The 27239-nt window shown below is 46.8% G+C and overlaps 1 protein-coding gene across 5 annotated transcripts in view; it reads left to right on the forward strand.

The window, feature by feature from the left end:
• Positions 1 to 27239, forward strand: part of ARAP1 (ArfGAP with RhoGAP domain, ankyrin repeat and PH domain 1) — a 109628-nt gene that overhangs the window by 36344 nt on the left and 46045 nt on the right. For 3 of the 5 annotated variants that reach the window (XM_031961499.1, XM_031961498.1, XM_031961500.1), the window contains exons 3-10: positions 540 to 1216; positions 22046 to 22191; positions 23936 to 24009; positions 24901 to 25007; positions 25200 to 25349; positions 25854 to 25947; positions 26509 to 26629; positions 26900 to 27084. In XM_031961499.1, the coding sequence (XP_031817359.1) occupies positions 597 to 1216; positions 22046 to 22191; positions 23936 to 24009; positions 24901 to 25007; positions 25200 to 25349; positions 25854 to 25947; positions 26509 to 26629; positions 26900 to 27084 (1497 nt within the window). In that variant the 5' untranslated portion in view covers positions 540 to 596. Of the gene's footprint in view, positions 1 to 539; positions 1217 to 12147; positions 12422 to 19105; positions 19175 to 22045; positions 22192 to 23935; positions 24010 to 24900; positions 25008 to 25199; positions 25350 to 25853; positions 25948 to 26508; positions 26630 to 26899; positions 27085 to 27239 lie in introns of those variants that run through there. The other 2 variants (XM_031961501.1, XM_031961502.1) reach the window with 2 other exon arrangements.

The following is a 27239-nucleotide window of genomic DNA, read 5'->3' on the forward strand; positions in this document are numbered from 1 at the left end:
GGGACCTTCCAGGCAAGGAGCTTTTGATTGCCTGATCCTGCATAATCTTCCCTCTCTCACTTTTCACATTCCTCCCTTCACACTTTTTCTCCTTCAGTTTTTCTTCTTCCTTGTCTTGCACAGTCTTTGTCTCTGCCTCCTTTTTTTTTAGAAACTAAATTTAAATGTTATCTTTTATTTTCATTTCCCACTGTATTCCTCTTTTTCTCCCTTCCCAGAGAGCTATCCCTTATAATAAAAATAATTTTTTAAAGAAGGAAAAAAGATCAGCAGACTTCCATTTTATTTAAAAATTGTTAAATTCATATTATTTATTTATTTATTATTAAAATTTATTAAAAAAAAAAAAGTCTCATGGTTCTCACCTTCTGCAAAGAACCACAAGGTGATTAGAATTTCTTCTTTTTTGGTATCTCTGCCTAATTATTCGGTGCCATTCCCCCTACCCTTAGTCAATCTGGGGCTTCCCCTCCTGTGAGAGTATCACCCCTATTTCTGACCTGGTTCTGGCTTCTATCTCTGCATGTGTCTGGTTCCAGGTGCAGGCAGGGATGAGCTGAGGTTCCAGAAGAGCTGCCCTGCTGCCCCCCCAGACCATGGCGGAGGAGCTGGGGGATGCGCTGCCTGTGACGGAGTGGCTGCGGGCGTTGCATCTGGAGCAGTATGCCGGGCACTTTGAGCAGTACGGACTGGTGTGGGCAGCAGACTGCCAGAGCCTAAGCGATGGACAGCTCCTCCACATGGGCGTCACAATGCCCGGACATCGCCGAAGGATCCTGTCGGGCCTCCAGCGGGCCTATGTCTCGGCCCCTGAGGAGCCCCGGGGGCCCGTCCCTGCCCCTGCCCCTCGGGGGCTGCCTCGGCCCGTGCCCGCTAAGCGCCACGTCTTTCGCTCTTCTCCAGCCCTAGCCCCAGCCTTGCCCGATCCGGCCATGGCCCCAGAAGCGGCCCCTGTGCCAGCACTAGTTTCAGCACCAGCCTCAGCTTCAGTCTCAGTCCCAACTCTAGTGTCGACTCCCACCTTAGTTCCTTCTTCGGCTTTTGCCCCACCGATCCCTCCGCGAAGGAGTTGCCAACCTCCTTACCCCTTCGCTCCTCTGGAACCTGGCTCATTGAGGGACCCCAAGCTGCCTCCACTACCCGCCAAACGACACCAGGTGGAAGGCAGGGCCCCCTCCATCCCACCTCGGACCAGCCCGTGCAAGTCTCAGATGAGGTAAGAGGGAGAGCGGGGGACTGGCGGGGGACATAACTCTGGCCTTGGGGCTCTTGGAAGGGGAGACCTGGTCCCTGCCTTGGATAAGCTTTTGGACCGTGAGGAAGATATGGTGGCTTAGGACTCTGGGGACTCAGGTCAATTCTAGGGAGAGAGAGTTTCCTGAAAGAGGCAAGACTTGAATTTAGACTATGAAATTTGGACAACAGAAGATTTCAGTAGGTAAAAATAGAGGTGGGATAATACTCTTGGCAGAGAGGAAGTGGGGAACAAAAATTCAAGGCAGGAAAATTGTAGGCAGGCCTGGAGCCCTCCAGCTGGAGAGAAGGATCCCGTCTGGCTGGAAAGAGAAGCTGGGCAGCCTTGACTTACGTAATCTGGTTTTTCTTAAAAAATGGGTCACTTTGGATGAGTCTCATTAGCTTTAGGACAGGGTCACTGAGCTGATAGCTCAGAATGGTGGTGTGATTGATATAATTTACCTAGATATTAGCAAACATTTGACAAACTCTCCCTACTCTCCTTGTGGAAAGACAAAGAGATGGAGGCTAGATTTGTGGAGGGATTCCTTATTGGGTGAGTGACTGGACCCAAGACTAGTCATTAGGGACCTGGTTACTAGCTGGCAGGAGGTCTCCAGGGGAGTGCCCATGGATCTGGGCCTGGCTCTGGATTGTCGAACATTTTTATTTTCAGTTTGAGGAAGACATGGATGATACAGGAAGATACAGGAAGACAGGGCTGAAACAAATTTGCAGTTGACTCAGTGGCAGGAAGGGATACTTTGAATGAAAGCGTCAAGACCCCCCAATCTTGACTGGATAGGATGTATGAATAAGAGGAAATTGAAGAGTAATACCAGAAAGTCTTATATTTGGTTTAAAATAACGAGCCTCACCAGCATAGGTGGGAAAGCTTGGCTGGACAGCAGTTGTGACAATGATCTGGGGGCGTTAAGTCAACAACCAAGAAAGTCCAAATGATGTCAGGTTCTATCGAGCAGAAATCCAGGATTAGGCAGGGGCTGAACCTGGTGTCCTCTGCCCCAGAATGCTTCTGCACTATTGCCTTCAGTTCTGGAAGGTCAGTGGGAAGCTGAAGAACATCCAGAGGAGGGAGGGCAGCCAGGATGGCGAAGAGTCTGGAGACCCTCCCTCGTGAAGGTTTACTGAGAAAACTGGGGAGATGTAAACCGGAGAAGGGGGGGAGATGTCATATCTGTCCTTAATGATTGGAAGTAGCCTCCACGGGGCAGCTCAGACTTGGTCTGCCTGGTCTCAGGGGTGGGAGGGAGAAGTAGGAGTGATGGATGTGGAGAAATGCAGAGGTAGGGGCTCAATGGGATACAAGAGTTAGAAATCAAAGGTGAAGAAAAGCCTGAAGGACCATTTGTTGGTAAGAGGTGGAGAGGCTTTCATGCATGTAGACTAGAGGACTCCTCTTCTGATTTACAGCTCATGCTCCAAAGTACCCATTGATATTGAAAAAGTGGGCCCAATGGCAGTATGACTGATTTTTTTAAACGCCAGGGTTGTGTGACCAATAGAAACCTAGAAGAACTGCTTCCTCAGGCTGATGGGGCAGGCCAGTCTTTGCCTTATGTTAATATTTCCTTTTGCAGTCTGTTTGTGGGTAGTGGTGAGCCAAAATAGGTTCTAAACAGGGGATGGATGTGGTTAGAAGTGGGCTGTGGACAGTGTTCATGGCCCCTATGCACAGGAGTCTAGAAAAAGAGAGGATGTTAGAAATCTCTCAGGGGTAGGCAGGAGCCATGGGATCAATCAGCTGGAGATGGAGAGAAAGGAACAAATGTTTGCCTCAGGTTTTTTCTTTTTCTGTGTCTGTTCTAGTAGCTTTCTTTCATTTTTTGTGTGATTTTCTGTGTTTCTCTCTTCCTATTTTTTAAAAGTTATAATGGTTTATTTGTTGAAATTAACTAGAAATGGTTAGTAAACAACTTTAGGTAGCTGACTTGATTCTCAACATTTCATTTTTCACAAACATCTTAATTACTTAAAATTTTTTAAATAATATTTTATTTTTAATTACACATAAAGATCATTTTCAACATTCATTTTTGTAAATAGTGTTCTAAATTTTTCTCCTTCTTTTACCTCCCCCCTCCCAAGCAAGCAATTTGATAAGTTAAATATGTGCATTTTAAACATATTTTTATATTTGTCATATTGTGCAAGAAAAATCAGATCAAAAGAAAAAAAACGAGAAAGAAAAAAACAAAAAGATGAAAATACAATGCTTCGATCTGTGTTGAGTCTCCATGGTTCTCTCTCTGGATGGGATTGGCATTTTCCATCCCAAATCTTTTGGAATTGCCTTGAATCACTACATTGTTAAAAAGAGCCAAATCTATCACATCAACATTCATTTTTATAAGATTTTGAGTTCTAATTTTTTTACTCCCTCCCCAAGACAGCGAGCAATCTGATATAGATTATATATGTAAAAGCATTTTAAACATATTTACATATTAGTTAAACCATTTAATTTTAACAAAAGAAAAGAAAGACAGATGAGAAAAACAAAATAAACGGCTTAGAGAAATCCAAGCTTTCCTCTGCAGACTTACTGTCAAGTTCTTTTTTAGAAAGCTGTGTTCACAGTTAAAGTGCTTCCACATACACTGGCTAATTTCATCCTCACAAAAATTTTCCCATTTTACAAATGAGGAAACCCACTCAGGTTGCCTAGTGTCACACAGCTAATAAGCGGAAGAGTCAGGTCTTCTGTGTTTTCTCATCTTTTTTCTCAGTCTCTTAATCTCTCCCTTTTGTATCTGTCTCTATTTCCATCTCTTCATTCTTCTGTTTCTCTTTTCCCCTCTTTTTTGTAGCTTTCTCTTTTTCTACATTCCTCCCCAGGTCTCTTCATTTCTCCCTGTCTGTCTGTCTTTCCCTCTCTCCATTGTCCATCTCTTCCTCCATTCCCTTCCCCATTTCTTTCCATCTCTTCTGCTATTCCTGTCTCTCTCTCTCTCTCTCTCTCTCTCTCATTTGAGTTTTCTCCTTGTCTAGAAGTCAGAAGCTAGAAGTAGAGAGGTCAGGGAGGAGACTTCCATCTTGGGGATGAGGTCCATGAGTGTGGAGAGGAGGGGAAGCTACAAGAGACTCTGGGCAGGGAGATGGGACAAGGCTGACCTGAGAGTGGACCGAATTGGTGGGGGATGGAGGGAGTGGATGGTATTGGTACCTGGATCAGAGTCACAGCTAAGGCCTGGCAGAGGGAATCGTGGAAGTGCAGGATTGGAGGCTGTGTAGGGCATTAGATTCCCCTATTCCTGGCTTTCTCCAAGACTCAGTTTGAAATCCCCTTTCTCAGAAAGATTACCTCTAGTTATATATCTTTTATTTAGGTACATATATTTTGATGTTGTCCCTCCCTTAGATCCCAGCTTCTTGTGGATAGAGACATTGTTTTTACCTATTCGTAATCCCAGTACTTAGCAAAATGCTCTGCATACAGTCAGTGCTCAATAAATGCTTATTGATTGACTTCCAGAGCTGGGATCCAGTTTTGGAAGAAAGATCCAGTCCTGACTTTAGTTCCATGCCTCCCTCTAGTGGCAGATCTCTGGTCTGACGCTTTCCTATCCAACTGCAAGATTCTGTTCGCCCTCCCCTCCTCAATTCCCCATAAGGGAACCCTATCATAGGGTCCATCATAGATGGGAGGAGATCCACCCTGGCTTTGGGGGTACTTTCTAACCTGTCTGAAGAGACAGGACTAACACCCAGGGAATAGACAAACAGAAAGGACTCAAAAATCAAAAGCCAGACCACATAGGAGCTTTAAGAAAGGGGTGATTTTTGTGTTTTGGTTCTGGGGGGATTGCCTGGAAGAGACAGGACTGCAGCTGGTCTCTGAGGACTTAGGAATGTGGGGAGAGGAGGGAGGAGGGACAATACTTTCTGACTGAGCCATGGTCTCCAAGTGTTTGGAATTTCTCTGATTTGGGTCAAAGGGAAGGTTGAAACAAGGAAAACAGGATCTCTCCAGGGCTACTTCAGTGTCCCCAAGTCTCCCCCTCCTTAATCTAAACCGGGAGTGAGGTGTTAGATGGGTAAGAATGACAGACAGCAGCTGGAGCCTGGATCCAAAGCTAGGTTCCTGATTGAGGGTGGGAGATGCCAGGATGGGCAATGGGGCAGGGATGTAGCTACTGCATAGAGTGCAGAACCAGTTCTTGAGACACAGGAACAAAGACAACATAGGAGCTCTCTCTTTCTCTGCCTTTCTGTCTCTTTCTGTCTTTGTTTTTCTCTTCTTTCCTCTTTCTCTCTCTGTCTCTGCCTTTCTCAGTCTGTCTCTCTTCCCTACCAGAGGTTCTCTCTGTTTCTCTCAAGTCTCTGTTTCTGTCTCTTTCCTTCCGCCCCGTCTCTCTTTCTCCGGTCCTTTATTTCTTTCACCCCTTGCCTTTCTTCCCCTCTTCCTTCTCTCGATCCCTGTCTCTTGATTCTCTCTCTCTCTCTCTCTCTCTCTCTCTCTCTCCCCTCCCTCCCCCATCCCTCTTTCTTCTGTGTATATCTGCTTCTGTCACCCATATTCTTTGTCTCTTTTTTTCTCTCTTGTTTCCTCTTTTTTTTTTATTCTCTTCTGTTTTCCTGCATCTTTCTTTCACTCTTTGCTTCTTTTTAACTTCATCTGTTGTTATCTGTCTTTCTTTGGCCCTTATCTTTTTCTGACTCTGAATATTTTCTGTTTCTTTTTTTCTCTGCCTCTTTCACTCTCAGAGTCAACAAGCATATTAAGTTCTGGTCTAAACGTGAAGAATAAAAAGAAAGAAAAAAGCCTAACCCTTGTCCTCGAGCAGCTCACAATCTAATGGACAAGACAATCTGTAAATAATAAATGGACCCACTCTATAGAGTAAGTGAAGGAGGGCACTGGAGGAGAGGAAGAGGGCCCTGGTAGAAAGCTTGGAAGAAAGTCAGCTTTTTGGGTGAGTCTCGCAGAAGTCTGAGAAGCTTGGAAGGAGCCGTAGGGAGGAGGCGTGCTCCAGGCTGCGGGCTGGTGCAGATGAAGTGTCCAGGGAGTGAATGTCCTTTGGGGGGGAGCAGCAAGAGAGCCCAGAGTTCCTGGAGGGGGAGCAAGGTATGGGAAGGGATGAGGTGAGGACTGTGGACACTTGGAGATGATAGGGGACTACTACAGTTTAGTGAGTAAAGGCTGACATGGTCTAATGTGCCTTTAGGAAAATCTCCTTGGCTTATGAGCCGAGGCTGGGTGGAGTGGGGAGGATCGAGACCAGGGGTTGCTCTCTGACAGGAGAGTTATTGCAGCAGCCCTGCTGTGAAGAGATGAGAGAGTACTGGGCGGCAGCTGTCAGAGGCAGGGAAAAGGGACAAAAATGAGAGATGTCAAGAAGACAGAAACACGGATTGATATTGAATAGGTGAGAGTCACAAATGCAGTTTTTTGAGGGAATGGTCTTCAGAAGGAGGAGGTTTGTTCTCCTTGGCTCCCCGTGCAGAACTAATAAGAATGATGACTACACATTTATATAGTGCTTATTCTATGGCGGACACGTTGCTAAGTGCTTTACAAATATGATCTCATTTGATCCTCAACAACTGGGAAGTAGATGTTATTATTGTCCCCATTTTTCAAATGAGGCAGATGGGTCACACCGCTAATAAGGGTCTGATGCCAAACTTAACTCAGGTCCTCCTGACCCCAGGCTACTGGACTATCTGGCTTCCAGAGCAGTGGAAAAGAAATGAAGTTTGGATCACATAAAGAAGAGTATAAGAGCTGAGCTCTCTCCTTGATATAAAGGAGATGTTTAGATGAGACTCAGTCTCTGGCTTATAGTAAGGAAAAGACATGGAGAGAGAAATAGATTAAATTAGACTATGACAATTCAATTTATAAGCATTAATGAAGCACCTACTGTTTGCAGAGTCCCATACTGGGGGAGAAGAAAGGTTAGATCAGGCTTAGTCCCTTATAGAGACTTATTATTATATATTATATATAAGCAGTGTTCTTATTCCTCACGTTTAGACCAGAGCTTAATAATGCTTGTTGACTCTGGGAGTGAGAGAGACAGAGAAAAAAAGAAACAAAGAGAAAAGATTCAGATTCAGAAAGAGATGAGGGCCAAAGAATATACATACATACATTCATATATATATTTATTTATTTTTTACATTTATGAACAATTTTTCCCCTGAGGCAATTAGGGTTAAGTGACTTGCCCAGGCTCACACAGCTAGGAAGTATTAAGTGTCTGAGTCCAAATTTGAACTTGGGTCCTCCTGACTTCAGGGCTGGTGTTCTATCCACTGCGCTGCCTGGCTGCCACCTGTTTTTATAGACCTTGAGGACTGGCAGGAGAATTAGACAGAAACACAGATAACGACATTACCCACTGTTGTATTAGGTAAGTGCAGCACAGGTATGCAAACTAAAGACTTCTGAGGTTTAGAGCTGGGGGAAAGGGGTTTCATGGAGAAGGTGCCACAAATAGTTGGACTTTAAAGGTGACGGAGGCATTCAGCAGCTGAAAAGAACTTGAAGGAAGGCACAGGCTCGCTAGGGAGTCACCAAGGGATGTAGATGAAGGAATTCTTTAAGGTAAGAGCGCTGAGCCTGGAGTCAGGAAGACCTGAATTCAAATTTAGCCTCAGATACTTACTAGCGGTGTGACAAGCTAGTTACTTCCCTTCCTTCTGCCTCAATTTCCTTAGCTGTAAAAAGGGGTAACAATAACACCTACCTCCCAAAGTTGTTGTGATTATCAGATGAGGTATTATAGTGTTTTAGTACAATGTCTGACATACAGTAGGCACTTTATAAATGCTTGTTACCTTGCCTTGACATGACTCTCCATCATTAGCTCCATGATCCCCAGAGAGGGAGGAGACCCACTGAAATCGGTAGGTCCTGAGGACTGATGGTGAACAGTGGAGGAGAGGGCAGCCTGGAAGTTCTGTGGGGGGAGGTGCCCTTGTCCAGCGCTACCTCCTTGGGGCTGCCCTGATGATATCCCTGCCATGTGGTTCAGCCTCTGCTCAAAGGCTGGGGAAGGAGGGGTCATCCTCTTATGAGGCACCCTTTCCCCTTCCCCCACCCCCCGACAGATCTACTTTGTCTTCATGTTGAGCCTTCAGTTTTCTCCTTTTCCACCCACCGCTTCTCTGCTGCCTCCTAAAGCCCAGTACAAACCGGATCTCTCTTCTCCATGCCCGGCTTGAGGGCAGCCATCTTATCTCCCCCACCCCGTCCTTGCTTCTCTGGGCTCAGCATACCCAGCTATTCAGACAAGAAGTCTCCCTCTGGAATTGCGGGCTCCCTCCCCGTCCCGGCCACCTTCCTCTGGACTCGTTCCAACCTGCCATTGTGCTGAAGCTGTTCCACCCAGAACGGGCCCAGGGTTGCCTGTGTGGTCCCTGCCACCACCACTTATCAGCCGTGTGATCTTGGGCAGGTCACTTCCCTTTTTGGGGGGAGCCTTTACTTCTGAGTTGAATTGAATGCTCTCCAGATTCCCTAATCCTCTGGGTTAGACAGAGAAAGGCGGGCTGGACTGCAGCACAGTTAGGGGCACTTGTGGTCAGTAAAGCTAAACAGACTCTGGGCAGGTGAGGAGGTGATTGTCCTTCCCAGGGACATTCTGCAGCGGTTGCCCCATCTTGGCTGGACCTTGGCAAGCCCCGGTGGGCCCAAAGGAGGCTGACCACAGCAGGAGGGGATTGGAGGCCATGGCATCTGAAAACACTGGAGAGGTCTGGCTTGAATGAAAATCTTTGGGAGAGACATGAGTGCTGTCTTTGAAAGGCCCCCATGTTGGAAGAGGGATTAGTGTGGCCCCACAGGGCAGAACGAGGAGCTCAGCCATAGGGATGTAAAGAAAACCCCACCAGCAAGGAGAAGTGTCCGGTACTGGCCTGGGCTGGAAGCATTTGTTGAGATGGGGGTCCCCTGGGAAGAGTACAGTAGCCCTATTACTTCCTCTTAGATGGCCTGCTCTCCATCTAATGCAGCTGAGTGTCAAGTCCACCCCAGAGCTTTTCACACATTCTGTTGTTAACTACACTCCTCCAGTCTGCTTTTGTGAAGGATTTCTAATTCTGTGGTCAGAGGACCTTGGCTCAAGCCATGCCTCTAATGCTTTTTCCTTTGTGTCTGGGTGACCTTCCCCTTCCTGAACCTCAGTTTCCTCATCTGTAAAATGAGGGAATTGGACTGAGCAACTATGAAGATCCCTTCCCTATCCACACATCAGTGTTCCAATTAAATGTATTAGAGTTGATTTTTGAGCCCAAGTGGAGAACATTTGAGTCTATTAAATTTTATTTCATTCTAAAGATTTGTGAAGCACTTTACAAAAATGTCACTTTGTTATCAAGTTATTTGACTTTTAAAAGCCTTTGTCTCTTCTTCATTATCATGTCTATAATAATTGTGCTACCAATATGCCAACTTTTTTGTGAAACAAATTAAATAATTCATATAAGATGTTTTATAAATCATTACCCTTATAGTTGTATAATTACTAAACAGAAATTCTCATTTGTTTTATCTGAAATTACTTCTAATATTTTGAAAGGGAAGAAAGAAGAAAGAGAGAAAATCTTAGGTAAAAGGAAGAGATGATTCATATTTATAATAGCAAATATTCCCAATTTTAAGACCAACACTTCTCTAAGATAGTATCATTGTATAATTTTAAATGTAATTAAATGGTAAATTTAAATTAAATTTAAATATTTAAATGACAAAAAATGTCATTTCATTCTCACAAAAACTTTGGAAGTAGGTGCTGTCATTACCCTATTTTACAGCTGAGGAAACTGAGGCAGATAGGAAGTGACTTGACCTGGAGCACGTGGCTAGTAAGTGTCTGAGGCTGAATTTGAAATCAGATTTTCCTAACTCCAGGCCCAGAGCTCTCTCCACTGCGCCATTAGAGGTATCTTATCCGATTCAGTGCATCATTTTAACCTGTCTGGATCTTTTGGATACTGATTTTGTCATGTCGTGTTAGATGTTCTTCATAGTTGGAGGTTAGCTGCATATTTGATGAGCATGCCATTCAATACCTTCCTCCAAATTTCAGATGTAAATGCTAAACTAAGCAAGGTAAAAGATGGATCCCTGGGGTCCTCCACTGGAAACCTCTTTGCTTGTTTCCACATGTAAAATGAGGGAATTGGACTCCATGGCCTCCACAATCCTTTCTAGCTCAAAGGTAATGATCCTGGATTGTTGTGAAGATCAAATGAGGTAATATTTGTTAAGTGCTTAGCATATTGCCTGGCACATAGTTACTTAAATAAGTACATCTATCCTCCCTTTTCTCTTCCTCCCTCCCTCTCTCCCTTCCTCTCTCCTTCCTTCCTTCCTTCCTTCCTTCCTTCCTTCCTTCCTTCCTTCCTTCCTTCCTTCCTTCCTTCCTTCCTTCCTTCCTTCCTTCCTTCCTTCCTTCCTCCTTCCTTCCTCCTTCCTTCCTTCCTTCCTTCCTTCCTTCCTTCCTTCCTTCCTTCCTTGCTTCTTCTCTCTCTCTCTCTCCCTCCCTCTTTCCCTTTGTCTTCTTTCTTCCTTCTGGCCCAAAGTGTGCCACATCAGTAGGAAGGGAGCCTTCTGTCCCTAGGTGTCTTCATGCAGAGGAGTAATATGGCTACTTCTATGTTTGGAGGGGTTATAGCCAGGACTGATGATTTCAGTAAGGGCTGGTCGAGAAGCCCTCTGAAGTTCTTGCCAACTCTGACTTCATTGCTGTGAGGTCATTGCTGAGACATCTCATGAAAATCTGTGTGTGTGTGTGTGTGTGTGTGTGTGTGTGTGTGTGTCCATGTGTCTTCCTGTTCTCTGTGTTGGGGGGAGGTGTGGAGAAGGAGAGGGTCGCTTTCCATCTGTGTTTCACTGTTTGCCCATCTGTGCTTGCATATGTGTCCATCTGTGTGTGTTTGCTTTCACAATAGGTGCTGAAATAAACTTGGGATAACACCTTGGGGCACTGTAGTCTCAGGTATTCCCAGGCTTGGAGTTCAGCCTGGGGGTGACCTGGAGTCAGGGACCCCTCTAGCTTTGAGTATTTCTGTCTGCTCTTTGTGTATGTATGTCTAGGGATATAGGATTATATATTCGTACAGGGCTTCTGAGCTAGTCAGGATCTTAGAGACTATTGAGTCCAGGTCCCTCAAAGGAGGAAACTAAGGTCCAAACATGGAAAGGTCTAGCCCAAGCTCTTAGAGCATTTCTAAGAATTGGAACTGAAACCCAGCTTTCCCAGCTTCTAGTATGCTTTTTCTATCAAATGGAGGCTCCCCATGCAGATCCTGGAAAGCCACTGGGACTGCCCTTAGTTTAGCCAATCCCTGGCCCCCCACCTGCTCTGCCAGGATGTTCTGTGAGGATGGCCAAGGTGATACGAGTATACCGAATGGTATGATGTGGTAGAGAGCTCCTTGGGCTGGGGAGCCTGGAAAACTGGCTTCTGCTTTTGTTGAGGTACTTCCCTATTCTGGGTTTCATTTCTCCCCTCTATAAAGAGAGGGAATTGGTCTAGACACCCTCAAGTTCTAAATGCCCTCCTAGTCCCTCTGGAAAACCTTGTCCTTTCCTAGCCAATCCCAGGCCCCCAAGTGGATGGTCATTTGTTGCTAGGGAAGCTCTGGGGAAGGTTTTGGTTCTCTTGAAGGGGGGAGACCCTCATCATAGCACAGAACTGAGTAGAGGAAGGGGGGACACCCCCAATCTCTTACCTCCTATCCTGACTAGCTGTAGCAATAAAAGGTAGCACATTATTGGGGAGGGAATGAAGAAATTTTGGGGCAAACGGTCTGGGGGCACTGGGGAGGAAGTATCTGCCCCAGAGGATTGTGGGTGGCTTTTTTCATTTTCTCTTTGTGGGATCATGTTTTCAGGAAGTATCAAGTGGTGAAGGGGGGGAGGCGGGGAGCAGGAAGCAGGCGGAGCATTGGACTGAGCATAGAGACACACAAACACGGGTACCTATACACAATTGGAAAATAGATGGACATTCCCAATCACATACTTATCACCTCAGCCTTGAGCACCCACTGATGGAAACCTATAGATACATGGAACGATCCCACAGACACACACTGACAGACAGCACACTACAAAAAAGCACCCACACAAACACATGCACGCATCACAAATCCTGTTAGAAACAGCTGGACAGAGAAAGAGAGAGGACGAAGAGGATACGACTTGAGGGTGAGCGGATGTGCTGTCCGTTGGTCAGTCCGGGCAGAGCCCCTGGTAGAGTGATCTGGGGAGTCTGGGAAGGCGTCCGCTGCAGGGGCTCAGTGTGGGTCTTGTTCTTGAGGCTCTCCCCTCTCAGGGACTCATATTTTGCCTGCATTCTCTCCTCTCTAGTGAATTCTTTGCTGATCTCAGGATTTTCTTGTATTTTCTGTTTTCTTGCTTCTCTCTCCATCTCTTGTACTGTCTGTCTCTCACTTTTCATTCTGTCTTCCTCCCCCCTTACTTTCTCTTTTCTTTGGGTCTGACTTTGTTCAAGTTTCTATTTCTTTCATTGAGTTGATTTCTTCTTCTTTTTATTCTTTTCTTCTGCTTCTTCATATGTCTCCTTTTCTCTCTTCTTTTCCTTCCTCTCCTCTCCCTCCCTCTGTCCTTCTTTTAACTTCTTCCCTCTCCCCTCTCTCCCTCCTTCCTTTCTCCCCCTCTTTTCTTTTTTCCTTTTGTCTCCTCCTCTTTCTTTCCCCCTCTCTTTTCTCCCTCACTTTCCTTCCTTCTCCTGTAATTCTAGGTATTTGTCTCTATAAGATTATCTCTGGTGGTGGTCCTCCTTCTTTCCTGACTCTCTCCTCTGAGAAATGCTTGGAGACGGCCATTATAGGAAGAAAAGAATGAAGTATTTCTCTTTTTCCTTCCCCTCCTTAGCCAGGAAAATGGACCCGTGGGTCCTTGACTCTTAGTCTGTAAACCTCACCCCCTGAACCCGAGGAGTTGTATGTGGCTTTTTCAGGACAGGGCTTGTCTGGGGATGTGGTTCTGTGTAGCTGCCTCCTTCCCCCATCACCTTTCCCAGAGACTGTGGTTAGGATGACCTTGGCAAAGTATGACTGGATTTTTGTTCCCTCCTCCCTTCCCTCCCTTTCTTCTGAGACTTTAAAACTGATTAATTCAGTGTCTGAGGTACTAGGAACACCTGGGTCAGAAAACAGCCAGTTACATATGCTAGGGCCAAAGCTTGTCCTGATGGGGCCCAAAGCTAAAGTTTGTCTATGTTTGTCATACTTAGACTTAAACCTAGAAGTGGGAATCTGTAACTGATCAAAAATCTCTTCTTAACTACCTCTGACAAGAGCCTCTGCTTGGACACCTCCAGTGAGGGGAAGCCTGTTTACTCCTAGAGCAGCCCAGCCCACTTTGGGACAGCTCTGGTTGTTGTGAATGAGGAGATGGGTCAGGGCAGATTGGTAGATGAAAGTACTTTGTGAAAAGGGTTCAGATTCTTGGGAGGGGCCTCCACAGGAGGTCAATCCCTAGAGACTGGCTGGGCAGGGAAGGCTTCTGGAAGGCAGGGCAGCTTGAGCTTGAAGGATGAGGAGGACGCAGATAAGAGTACAGAGAGTTTCCCATATATAAGGGGCAAGTAGACAGGGGAAGAGCTGGAATGATGCTGGCTTATGTGGAGAGGTATGGAGGAGCCTTAACTGGCTGGAAGGTCCTTTGTGGCTGGGAGCTGGGAGAGATGAGGATGAGAGAGAAAGAAGATTGAAGGCAGATTCCAGTGACAATACTGAGGAAACTGGACATCCCATAGATCATAGGGGAGCCATGGCAGGTTCCTGAGCTAGGGAAGTGACATGGTAGTAAATGGTTATAGAAAGCTAAACTTGACTCCACATACAGAAAGGACAGAATTTTCTGTCCTATTTTCCAGAATAGAGAGACTGAGATCTGAGCGAGATGGGGGAAGAGAGAGGAGATGGCCAATATCTCTATTTCTCTTTGCTTCTGTTTTTTCCTCCCTTTCTCTTTGTGCCTTTGACTATCAACATCTCCATCTCTTTGTATCTCTCTGTATCTTTGTATCCATCTCTTTTTCTCTCTATGTAGCAGAGGATAAGATAGGAGGAATCTGGCCACGAGGGACTGAGGCCTGAGCTCATTTGGAGATACTGAGGATAGAGATCATAGGGTGGATGTGGAGAAAGACCCTTCCCCTGTCCAGACTTTTATTCTAGAGAGACAGATAATGAATTGTAGCACAGGGGAGGGTGGTTGGGCCCCCCCCCCAAGGTAATAGCAGTTGATATTTCCATGTTGTGGTGGAGTTTACAAAATGCTTTACATATGTTGTCTGCCTTATGTGGTGTAGGGGCTTAATAAATTCTTTTCTAAATGAATTGACCTTCATTTGAGACTCACAGCTGCCCTACGCAGTGGGTGATATAATTATTATTATTCCCACCTCCCATTTTCCAGAGCAGGATGAAGTGATTTATTCTTCTAAGAGAATAGAGTAGGGAGTAGGGATTTGAATCCTGGTTTTCCTGATTCCAAGTCAAGCATTCTGGATACTGGACCTCTCTGAAACTTTGCTTTAAGACAGCAAGACACAGGCAGGAAGAGGCTGGGGATGGAGCTGAGTTTTGGGCATCAAGAGGGAGCCTGGTTTCTGCAGGAAGTCCCTGAGACTAACCTTGGGATGAACCTAATGATTTTTTGGGTCTTGTGATGCTGGGAAGGACTAGGGCTGGTTCAGTCTAAGCTCAGAGGAAGCAGGTTACTACTCAAAGAGAAGAGTGGAGAAAGTGGAGGAGGAAGACTAGAATTGAGGGTATCCTGGGCTAGGGGATAAATGAGACCTGTGGGACAGGTTCCAAGAGAAACTTGTCAGACGTTTGGGGCTTCCTCTGTTCATTAGCTGCTATTTATTAGTGTAGGTAGGGTACTGGACTTGGGATGAGAAATGATTGAATTCAAATTCTTCCTCAGGTCCTTACTAGGACAATGTAGAGCAATGTATCTAAGCTCTCAGCCTCAGTTTCCTTATGATTGGGTTGCTGTGAGGGTCAAATGAAATAACATATATAAAGTGCTTTGTAAATCTTAAAGGATTCTCCACATGCTATCTCCTGTTATCATTTCAGCCCCTGATGGTAACCACTAGGGTCATACAGGCCGGGGCTTGTCTGTCCAAGAGTTTGAACATAATAATCATAAGTTCTAGATTAACGAATGAATGATGGTTCCTTTGTCTGGCCACCTATGAATCATCCTACTTCTCAGAAAGGAAGCTCTGCCCGTGGGTCCCGGACTGAAGATATTGGGTTCCAGGAGTGAAGACTGACCCTGTGAGTCAGTCTTTGCTAAGGCCGATAGAGTACCATGGGGATTAGTCCTAGAGATTGGAGATGGCTCCCCCGGCTGATTTCTGATGCCAGGGAGCTAGCCCACGGCACGGTGCCCTGCTGCAGGGCTTGTGTAGGAGCGAAGAGCTCTTGTGTTACAAACCCATACGGAGATATTGTAGATACCTACCAGACACCTGTTATGTATAAAGTCTCCACTGGGCAAAGAGATTACAAGGATAGCTACAGTGTAAACACTGCCCTCAGGAAACAACCCACAGTTCAGTAGTACAAAGTGTCATTTGTGATGAGTGTAAAGGAGAAACCCAGACAAAGAGGTGTAGGAGAATTTGAGGAGGAAGAAACTGGTTTCATCTGTTCTTGGAGGAAAGGTAGGGCAGAGTAGGAAGGTTCCTTGGGGAAGGTGGGCCCTGAGCTCAGCCCTGAAGGAAGAGAGTGGTGAAGATGAGGAAGGAGTACATTCCAGGCTTCAGCAATGGAGAGCCCATGTGACTTCCTGAACATGTAGATGGCTTGCTTAGTTCCATCTAGTCTGGTGTGAAATGAGGCTGGAAAGGGAAAATGGATTCAGATTAGGGAGGGCCCTGAATGCCAGGCTAATGAATTTGCATTTTAGGTAATTAGTTTGAACTTAGATTCTCCTGACTCCAGGGCTGGCACTCATTACTGTGCTATCTAGCTGCCCCACAGCGTTTGAGGTATGTAGGTAATAAAAGAACCATTGAAGGACTCTGAAGCACGTTGGTTTCATGAGTATACCTTACGTCTGTGTTAATGCTTTAGGAAGATTATTTGTAGCCATTTGAAGAATGAATTGAAGACTATTAGGGAGACTGAAAGGGGACCAAGTTGAAAAGGGAAAAAACTTCACCTAGAAGGTGGTTCTTGAATTCTGAAGGAGACAAAGGATTCTCAAGAAGTAATGAAAGATAGCATTCCAGCCTTGGGAGTGAATCAGTGTAAATGCCCAGAGATGAGAGATGGAGTATCCTATCTGGGAATCGGCAGGAAGAATAGTGTGATTGGGCAGTCCTGTAGAGTGTGGCCACAAGTAATGAGCAACAATGAGAATGACTGCATATCCTGGAAGAGTGGGAGGCTGGATAGCATGTGGACGCAAGGAACCTAGGGTCTAGTTTGACTTGAGCTTAAAGGTTGGACAAAGAAATATAGCTGTTGCAATGGTCAGATGATGCCATATTGGGGAGGCACTTGAATGCCAGGTAGAGATATATGAAGTTGACTCAAGAGTCAGTAGGGGGGAACTAAAGGCTGCTTTTCTTCTTTTTTGATGAGGCAGTTGGGGTTAAGGGATTTGTCCAGGGTCACACAGCTAGTAAGTGTTAAGTGTCTGAGGTCAAGTTTGAACTCAGATTCTCCTGACTCCAGGACTGGTACTCTTATCACTGTGTTATCTAGTTGCCCCACAACGTTTGAGGGAAAGAGTGATGTGTTGTCTGTAACATTAGGAAGATAATTGATGGTGTATGAAAGATGGCTTGAATTTGGGAGAGATTCTAGTAGGGAAAAAACTCTGTGAGAAAACCATGGAGTTTCCAGTAATTGGGAAGGTCTAAGCTGTTTCAGAAGCTTTGGGTAGATAGGAAGAGAGGTTGTTACCTGATCCAAGATCCAGGTGAGTCACTGGACAGAGTACCTATCCATTAACTCAGCTCTGCCAATAGCTAGAAAGGCAGAGCCTGTATTTCAGAGTGGGAAGCCAGGAGGGTAAACAGCCTTTGGAGAAAAGGGACCAATGGGACTAAAGGGAAAGAACCAGTGGAACCTTAGACAGCACTGGGGCAAGGGGGTGTCACTAAATAAGGGGGAGCCACTGAGTCCTGTGGCTGTGAGTGTAGGGCCCTGCAGAGCTTCTGTGTCACTGCGGGGGCCTGGTAGGCTGACCCACCGGGGCCATGGGGAACTACTCAGGAGCCTCCATCCAAAAGGAGACCAACAAGTCACTTGTCAGAGGGACAGCAGATTCCTAGTGTGGGTCATAAGAAGAGACCTGAGTTCTAGCCCTAGTCCTATCACTTCCCAACTGCATGACCTTGGTGCTGATAAAAGAGCCCTGGCTCTGAAGTCACAAGTTCTGGGTTCAATTTCCTCATCTGATACTAGTGTAACCTTGGGAAGCCCTTTGATTTCTCTGAATATAAGTGACCTCATCTATAGATGGGAAGATTGGACTAGATTACGCCTAAGGCCCTTTCAGCTCTAGATTCATGATCCTGTGACCTTTTTACTCTTCAGTTTCCTCTTTTGTAAAATATAGCCAGTCATCCTTGCTCTACCAAAAAATACCCTAGTCTAGGAGCTCTGTTAGGGGACAGAACTAGACCTATTGTTTCATTGGTACAGGAAGTTCCCAGTGTAGAAACTCCTTCTACCATAGTAGGCCATCATACTCTCAGCAACTGAGTCTTAGAAAGTTGCCTTTAATATGGAGAGGCAGGGCTCGAAGTTGGCCTTGAGACTGGCTTTCTCTTCTCAATGACATACTGCTTCTTTCTGATAGTTTATTATTCACATTATTAGGCCATCATCTTTAGCCTCCCTCTGGCTGAGCCAGAAAGACCAGCGAATGTCCATCCCCAGCAAGGCTGGCTACAGGACTTGGCTGTCTAGTGGAGGCCTCTATATTTGGTGCTGGATTATGTCCAGAGCAGGATAGCCACAGGAAGGAGGAAATGAGACGCCATACCCAAGATCAACTGAAAGACCGGGCGATGTTGGCCTGTTGGACAGAAGCTTTAAGGGGAACATGATAGCAATCTAGAAGTATCTGTGAATCTGTCACGTGGAGGGATATGGTTCTCCTTGGCCCCAGAAGTCAGAACTACAAGTAGCAAATGGGGGGAAGTTGTATGGAAAGAGATTTTTTTTTAACATAAGTAGAACCTCTTAAAAATGAGAACTGTTTAAAAGTAGAATAAAATTGTTGGGGAAAGTAATTCTCTGTCAGTGGAAGTCTTCAAGCAGTGGCTGGCTGGTGACTTGCCTAGAATGGTAGTGTTGCTTGAGTATGGGTTGGACTAGCTGTTTCTTAGCCACTAAGTGCATGTGGGGTCTTGGTTTAGTGCCCTTTCCTACTCTGAGCCTCAGTTTCTCACTGAGGAAAATTAGATGATGAGATCACCGGCTATGATGAGATCCCTCCCAGCTATGGCAGTCTGTGCTTTCTTACCCCAACTTCCTTTTAAAAGTTGCTTTTGAAAATTCTAGATTTGCCTCCACTGAATGGAGACAGGACTTTGTCTTCCACTAACCTTTCACCCTGAGTCCAGGAAAGTCCCTAGGAGACCAGCCAGGGAGAGGCTCAATGGCCACTTCATTTCTGGGCCCCAAGGAGATAGAGGGAAGATAGGTAGTTAACAAGTCAGGATGGGCTGAGATTGTAGATAGGTTTCGTAGCTGTAATTTTCCCTTAAGGAAATCAAGTTGAGTGCTGAGCTGTCTCTGTTTCCCCTTTTTCTACTTCTCAGTCAGCAAATCTTTGCTGACGGGAAAATTATTGACCAAAGCTTCCCCAAGCAGGGTGGGACTGGAGTTGGGTGACCAGAGATATATTCTGTGAGACTGGAGCTGGGCCTTGAAGGAGAGGAATCTTTGCAGAGAGGTAGGGAATACATCTTGATGACTAGCTTGTGGTGGCAGGCCCAAGGTTAGAACTTTTGTTTTGGGCTGCCAGGAGATACCTGGAGAGACCAGGAGAGTTTTTACAGTGTGCTTCCTGGTAGCCCAGGGTTCCAGGAGCTTCCTCGAAATAACCTCCTGGTGGTAACAGACATTCATTCTTGCTTTGTTTCCCCTTGGCTTCTGCCAACGGGGCTGGGTCAGGTCTCTAAGGCCTGCCAACAAATTCACAAGTCTTTCCTGATGACCCTTGAGTACACACCTTTAATCAGGGTCATTGTGGGAAAGACAGGAGGAAGAAGAATTCTAAGGCTTTGGTATTTTACCCTACAGGTTAATAGGGAGCTACCAAAGGTTTTTTGAGGAAAGTAATGAGGTCAGGCTTATATCTTTTGGTACTTGTGTGGAGGATGGATTGAAGAGAAAAAACTGGAAGCAGGGACACCAATTAGGAGGTGTCTCCCAGAAAAAAGAAGAAGGCTTGAACTAAAATGGTAGCTGGGTCAGTGGGGATGAGGAGATGGATATAAGAAATGGTACTGAGGTAAATTCACCAGCTGATTGGGCATAATCAGTGAGGGAAGACTCCAAGATGACTCTGAAGTTACAAATTTGGGTTAATGGGAAGAGAATGACGGTGTCCTCATCAAAAAGAGAAAAGTTGGGGAGTAGTTAGGTGATACAGTGGATAGATATACTGGCCCTAGAATCGGGGGGGAGGGGAATCTTGAGTTCAAATCTGGCCTCAAATACTTTCTAGCTGAGTGACTTTAGGCAAGTTGCTTAATTCTGATTGCCTCCAAAAATAAAAAAAGTTGTTAAGTTTGAAGTAGAGGTGGTAGAGGGATGGGAAGGTAATTGAACCCATGGGAGCTGCTGAGATCACTAAGACAGAGAATTAAGAGAGAAAAGAAGAAATATCAGGACAGAACTCAGGGGTATCCATTTGAAAAGTATAGGAAATAAGATGAAGGTCCATCAAAGGAAAATGAAAAAAGGAAGGAAAGAAACAAACATTTATGAAGTGCCTAGTAGATACTGTGCCAGGCACTGAGCTAAACACTTTATAAATATTACCTCTTTTGATCTTCATAGCAGCCCTGTGAGGTAGGGGCTATCACTGTCTCCCTTTTTTGTAGGTGAGGAAAGTGAGATGAACTGACCGCGGGCCCAGTCTGTGCACCATGGGGCTATCCAGTTGCCCAAGCTGACCTTTCTAGACTTAACTTCACTAGTCTTTTTGTGTGTTGCATTCCAGTCAAATAGGCCTTCTTTCTGTTCTTTATACCAAGGAGTTTAAAGTACTAAAGTCAGCTCCAGAGAGCCAGTTGTGAAATTTTCAGTGTGACCATTTATACCTCAGAAATTGCTACAGATCAGGGTTTGATTTATCATTTTGTTGATTGCCTAGACTAAAAGTGATGGAGACAATGTAAATAGTGCTGATATGGCTTTGAATAGATTGTGTTAAACATTTACCCCTACACTCCCGCTTATCTTGTGTGTTTTTTGCCAGGCAGCTGGGATTAAGTTACTTGTTCCAGACCACACAGCTAAGGTGCCACTTAAGTGTTAAGTTTCTGAGGTCGGATTTGAGTTCAGGTCCTCCTGAGTCCCGGGTGGGTGTTTTATCCACTGCACCATCTGGCTGCCTCGACCACTGCTTATCTGTGACATTCTATCCCCTGCCTCTGTACCTGTGTATAGAATATCCTCCATGCCTGGATTAGTGGGGAGAAAGAAAGGAATGTTGATTGTTGTTGAGTCACCTCAGTTGCGTATGACTCTTCATGGCTCCATTTGGGGTTTTCTGGCAAAGCCCCTGGAATGCTTTGCCATTTCCTTCTCCAGCTCATTTTATAGGGGAAGAATTGAGGCAGACAGAGTTAGGGGACTTGCCTGGGTAGTAAGTGTCTGAGGTCAGATTTGAACTCAGCTCTTCCTGCTGCTCTATCCACTGCACCCCCTAGCTGCTCCATCTATTAAGCACCAGCTGTGTAAGATGCTGTGCTAAGGCATAAGACTTCCTTCTCGCCTCTTCCTTGTGTTGTCTCTATCTCTGAAGTTCGCTGACTGATCCTTGTCTACAGGAAGCCAGTTGACCACCCCAGTTGATTGTATCATGCTCCTTCGAGATTACTTTGCATTGTTGTCACTTTGTGTCTGTTTCATGGATGCTCTGCTTTGCTTTTCCATTTATACATTGTTTCCCTCCCATAGAATATAAGCTTCTTGAAGGCAGGGACCGTTTCATTTTTCACTTTGTCTGGCACAGTGCCTGGCAAAGAGTAACATTTAATAAATGTTAAGTAAATGAATGTGGGGATATTCTCTAAATTTCCTTCTGGCTGGTTCAGAATATAAAGTATAGGTCTTGACTGGGTTACCCTGAGCAAGTCATTTAAGTCTCCGTTTCCTCATCTGTAAATGAGCTAGAGAAGGAAATGGCCAGCCATTCCAATACCTTTGCCAAGAAAACCCCAAATGGGGTCATGAGGAGTCAGATGTGACTAACACAACTCAACAGCCACCACCGGTTTCCTTCTAGCTCTGCCTCTAGGACTTGATCCTCCACTTACCTTGTATCGCTGGCTTCCTCAGTCTCTCCGTGTTAGAGAAAGATGTCAGGTTGCTAGTTGTACAGGGAGTAGGAGAGAAGAAGGAGGCAACTTGGGTCAGAGCTGAGGGAGACTAGCCAACAAAGGTGGTGGTGGGGGCAGCAAGGAGATGCCTCTGGGGACGGGCAGATGGGCAGGGAGACGCTTCTCCTGGCACTGCCCCGTTGTTCTGGGCCATGGTACAAAATGGGGTCACCATGAATCCATTTCATCCATAGCATCTTCCTCTCCTATAGTCTCCCTACAGAAGAGGAGAAGTCCCCGGAGCCCAAACTCGATGCACCTCCTTCCCCCCTTGCCTGGATTCCCTCCCAACCTCCTCTACTTTCCCTCAGCGCTCCAGAAATACCCCCAAAGCCCTCCCGCCTGCTGCCTGAGTTTGGTGAGTCTGTTTTTTCTGAATTCCTAATAATCATTGTTTTTTAGGGCAAAGTGATTGTTCTTGGTATTGTGTGAAGCTTGGCCATGAACTAGATGAACTTTAGGGAAATTTAATATTTGGGGTAATCCTTAGTCTTGAAGAATTCTTCCCAAATAGTTTCTTTTCAGTTTTCTTGCAGATTTCCCTTGGTGTTGTCTTTCCATCCCGGTAGACACCCAACCATTTGTGGTGGGGGGAGGCAAACCTAACCTGGGGCTGATATTTCTTCTTGAATTTGGTCCAAGAAGATAGTAAGAGAGCACGTTGGCATTGAGCTCAGTGTTGCTTCTTCAGCAGCTTAGAAATTTGCATGAATGTTACACTCTAGACCTGCAGTCAGATTTCTTTTCGGCTCACTGCCTGATTTCCATTTGGCTTCCCCTTCCATTCCACTAGCCAGAAGCTGGTTTTTTGTTAGTGCCTCTTTGGTTTCCATTGGGCTCACAGCCTGCCTTCTGTCATAACCTGGGTAGGAGGTCTGGACCATTATTTCCAGAGTTCTAGCTGAGGGGTGTTTAACCCCATTGCATCTTTTTTGACTATCCAATTAAAAGGTTTTCCTCATCCTGGGCCATCTGTGAGTCCTGGGAGCAGAAACCCTTCCCTGTCTAAGCTCCTCTATCCCACCCCACCCTTCATAAGGATGGGGATTGAATACGCTACTTGGGCAGCCCATTCTATTGTAAGACACACTGATATTAAGAAGTTTTTCCTCTCTATTTAGCCAAATTTCCCTCCCTGTGATTTCCACATATTGTTCTGAGTTCTGTCCTCTAGGGACAAGTAGAACTTGTCTGTGTCTTTTCTGCATAATAGTCCTTCAAATGACTTAATGTTCATCCCAATCCTTTTCTTCTCCAAACTAAGAACCTTTCCATTTCTTTTATCCAAACGTCATATGGCCTGAGCTCTAGCTCTCTCTCTATCCTGGTTCACATCTGGACAAGCTCCATCTTGTAAATGTTTCACTAGGTCTTCCACCAGTGGTCACTAGATGACCATTAGCCCCCAGGGCCACACAAGCTCCTGGCCAGGCACAAAATTCATTTCTGGTCCTTCCCATGGGGTTCCCATCCCAGTGGTCCTGACTGTTCTACCGTGATGGGGTATCCTTCTCCCCTTAGACCTCATGGCCTCCTCCCTCCATCCCAACAGGATGTTGCTAGCTAGTGACACCATGAGTGGGCTGAACACCCTTTTTTCCTTTCACACTGCCTGTTATAAATAGCATTTCCTTCCCCATTCCACTTTTATTCTGAAAGGGCAAGATGAGGACAGCTTGGGTCAATGGAGACATTTCCCAGGATCTTAGGATTTAGAACGGTGACAGAACTTCAGATAATACCCCATCCAGCCCCTGATATTATAGAGGAGGAAACTTAGACTCAAAGAGAAGTGACTTCTCTTCAACAGAGCTAGAAAGCAGCAGTTTGAATTCTACCCTAGGTCCTTTGACCCTTTATGCTGTCCTCTTTTTTACTCATGTGCTCTGCTGTTTCTGACATCAGAAATACTGCCCACTCTCTAAGATAGTGCTTAGATTAGTCTGGAGTTTCCTGGATGATCTAGTAGTTCCTTGTTTTGTCACTGTGGGTCTGTTTCCTGGGGAAAGAAGTGAATGCAGCCAGACGTGGAGGGTGGGAGTCTCCACCTGTGTGTCAGGTCCCTCTGGCCTCCAGGCTTACCTCTTGTGCCTCTCTTACAGATGATTCAGACTATGATGATCTCCCAGAAGAAGGGCCACCAGCCCCAGATCCCAACCCAGTGATGGTCAACAAGGTAGGGACTATTGTGTGAGCTTGGGTGGTCGATGGTCATTTGTCTCCACGAAAGCTGAATGTCTGTGTTCTCATGAGGCTGTCTTTTTGTCTTTTTTGTCTGTGTGGGGCCACCTGTTCGCACCTGTTGCACAGGGAAAGCTGTCTCTCTCATCTGTTTGCCCAACCACAGAGTGGGAACCCTGGGAAGAAGGTGGGAGGGTTGAATGTCTCCAGCCTTTTGTGGCAGAAGGTGGGGGTAGCCTAGAAGAGGGACCATGGGCTCCAGAGAGCAGGGTAACCACAGGACGGTATACAGCAAACATCCAAGACTTCCCCATGCTATATGCAGAGCCTTCTGCCAAGGTCTGAGGAAGATAACACATTTCGATGTAAGACATAGCCCCTGCCATCTTTGAGCTCACAGTTTGGGTGGGGGTAGGGGAAGATGGAGTACATAAACATGGGAGATGTGGAAGCTGGAGTGGAGGCCTTGTTCCTCCTCTCCCACCTCTCATCATTCAAGAGAGAAGCTAGAGAGCCAGAAAGAACCAGTCCTGGTCAGCCCAAGCCCACTTGGCAGTCTGAGCAGAACAGGGCCTTTCTCTTCTTGGACCCCTTGTGGGTGGATGCTGGAGGGCAGGAGACACTTGATTATCAGAGAGGATTAACCAGGGTTTCCCACTTCCTCCCAAGCTGAATTCTCTATGAGGGTGGCTAATAAGGCTAGACTCTGTGGGTATACGTGGGTCAGCTTGTGTCTGTGAGGGTATGTGGATGGATGGGGGTTTCGGCCGGATAATGTATAGAAAGGGTGAAACTGGCCTTGGCTCTTTGCGGGCTAGAAGGCCAGTAGAGGGGTAAGGGGGCCTGAGAGGGGAGAGCCTGATCGGGGGGTCCCTGGCGGGAGCAGGAGGAGCCATCCTTGGATGATGTCCCGAGGACTGTGAGCTTGACCAGCCTGCTGAGTGAAGGTGACGAGCCTGAGGAGGAGTTCCATGACTATGAGGACATCCCCAAGTAGGAGCTGAGACCCTCCTTCCCCGGGTTCTTCCTGCTCTCTCTTCCTCGCTGCCTTCTCCATCCCTCCAGTGTCTGTTAGGAGCTTCTCCAAATGCCTCCCTTCCCTCTCCTGCCTTCCCTGGGGTTCCCTCTTCCAACGGGGGAGGCTCTTCTCATCCCTTACCCACCCTGTCCCTGTGCTTTCCCCAGTGGCACATGGGATGACATTGGTCTGAGATCTCCAAGCTTCAGCAGCTCCTTAGTCCCAGAGCTCCCTCCGACTCCTATGGAGGGGCTGCCCTCAACTCCCTCCACACCTGTCATCAAGGTTGGCTGGCTGAACAAGAACCCACCTCAGGGGTAAGTCTCTCCTGCCCCCATCCCTCACTCCTGACCCCCCCTTCCCCGTTCATCGTGTTTAAAAATGTGCTGCATCAATGAATTCTGGCTGTAAGATTCCCCTGTCAGTAAGGCTTAGAAATTTCCTGTGGATGAGCTTAGCGGCCTGTCCTACCTACATGGACTCTGGGGCATCCAGTAGGGAAGGGCTGTCAGGTCATAAGGCCTCAGGGAGATTCCTTCTAACCCCTCCAAGAGCAGTTTGCTAAGCTTCCCATAGTCGCCACCACCCCAGTTTTCTATGGGCCTCTAAGTCTAGGGGTGCTTTCTAGTCCTGCCTTTTGCCTCCCCCCCCCCCCAGAACATGGGATCTCTTCTTCAGTTGAAGCCCCCATCCACCCTCCAGGTGGATGGCAGAGCAGGCCTCTCAGTCCTCCCAGTCCAGGTCTTCATCCCTGGGGGGGAGGGAGGGGCGGCCATGGAGCGGTGGACCCTGGAAACCTGACTGTGATGTCTTCCTCCAAGGCCCCACATCTCCTCCACCGCCAGATCCTACATCTATCAGAAGCGCTGGGTCAGGTTGGACTCTGATTATCTGCGCTACTTTGACAGTGACAAGGTGAGCCTCCCAGGGATTTGGACTGAGCCCTGACCCTGGTCTCCAAGTGGAGCACTGATCCTAAGGGAGCTAGTGGCTCAGTGTGGGGGGACGGAGGTGGGAAGTTCTGAGCCTAGTCTGGCCGCAGACGTTTTCTGGCTCTGTGTGACCCTGGGCGAGCCATCTCAGCTGCATCTGCCTTTGTTTCCTCAGCTGCAAAATGGGCTTCATAGTACTCAGCCCTATCCTACTCTTCAAGTCTTTTGTATGGACCAAATGAGAATATTTGTAAGAAGCACTTAGCCCAGTACCTGGCTCAGAGTAGGCTCTGTATAACGCTTATTCCTCACGCTGTCCCATCCTATCATTCGCTGAAACCTGATCTCCACCTGGACGAGGGTCTCACCTTAGATTGAGCCAGGCCCATACTGAAGCCCTGTTCTTTCATTAGCCCTGCAGAGAAGGAAGGGAGAAGGCAGGAGAAGCCATGTGAGGGAGCGCTGGAGGGCGGGCCAGAAGGAGCCAGGTCCCTGAGTGACCCGCCTCCCCGATGGCTCTCCTCCCTCCCCTCTGATGCTTTAGGACGCTTACTCGAAGCGTTTCATCCCTGTCTCCTGCATCTCTCGCATATCCGGCATCAGCGATCAGAAGTTTGAAGTCATCACGCACAATCGAACCTTTGTCTTCCGGACTGAGAGTGATGGTGAGGGGGATAAGGAGGGGTAAAGAAGGGGCGTCTAAGAAGGATGCGCAGTCCCTTTCCTATCACTGCTACCCTGCCACCCTACCCCTGACCGAGGGAGAGACAGACCCCAGATGCACAACGTGAGCTGATCAGAGCTGGGGGTTAACCCCGTAGGGTTTTCTGGCAAGAAGCGATTGATGAACAGGCGAGGATAATGGCCATTACTTGGTAGAGGGAAAGTAAGCACAGGATCTCAGAGTTGGATCTTCCTTCCCTTGCCCCACGTAGCCGAACGGAAGGACTGGATGCAGGCTCTTCAGCAGGCAATGGAGGAGCAGCGGAGGCGGGCCCAGCTGGAGCCTCCCTGCCCTGGCATCCCTGACCAAGCGGGCAGCCTGGAGCTTCGGGGGGTGAAAAACAAGCTCTATGTGGTGGTGGCTGGTGACAAAGTGCTGCTGTATAAGAACTTGGAGGTGAGCGTGAGTTCTGAGAGGAACCCAAGGGAGTAGGGGGATGGGGACAGGATCCTCCCTTCACCCTCATCCTTCTTCTACCTTCATCCCCTGTGTTATACCTCTTGTACCCTCATTCCTCTATACTTTCATCCCCCCATACCTTATCTCCCCAG

The sequence above is a fragment of the Sarcophilus harrisii genome, chromosome 3 (assembly GCF_902635505.1).
Source record: "Sarcophilus harrisii chromosome 3, mSarHar1.11, whole genome shotgun sequence".
NCBI classification, from domain to species: Eukaryota; Metazoa; Chordata; class Mammalia; order Dasyuromorphia; family Dasyuridae; genus Sarcophilus; species Sarcophilus harrisii.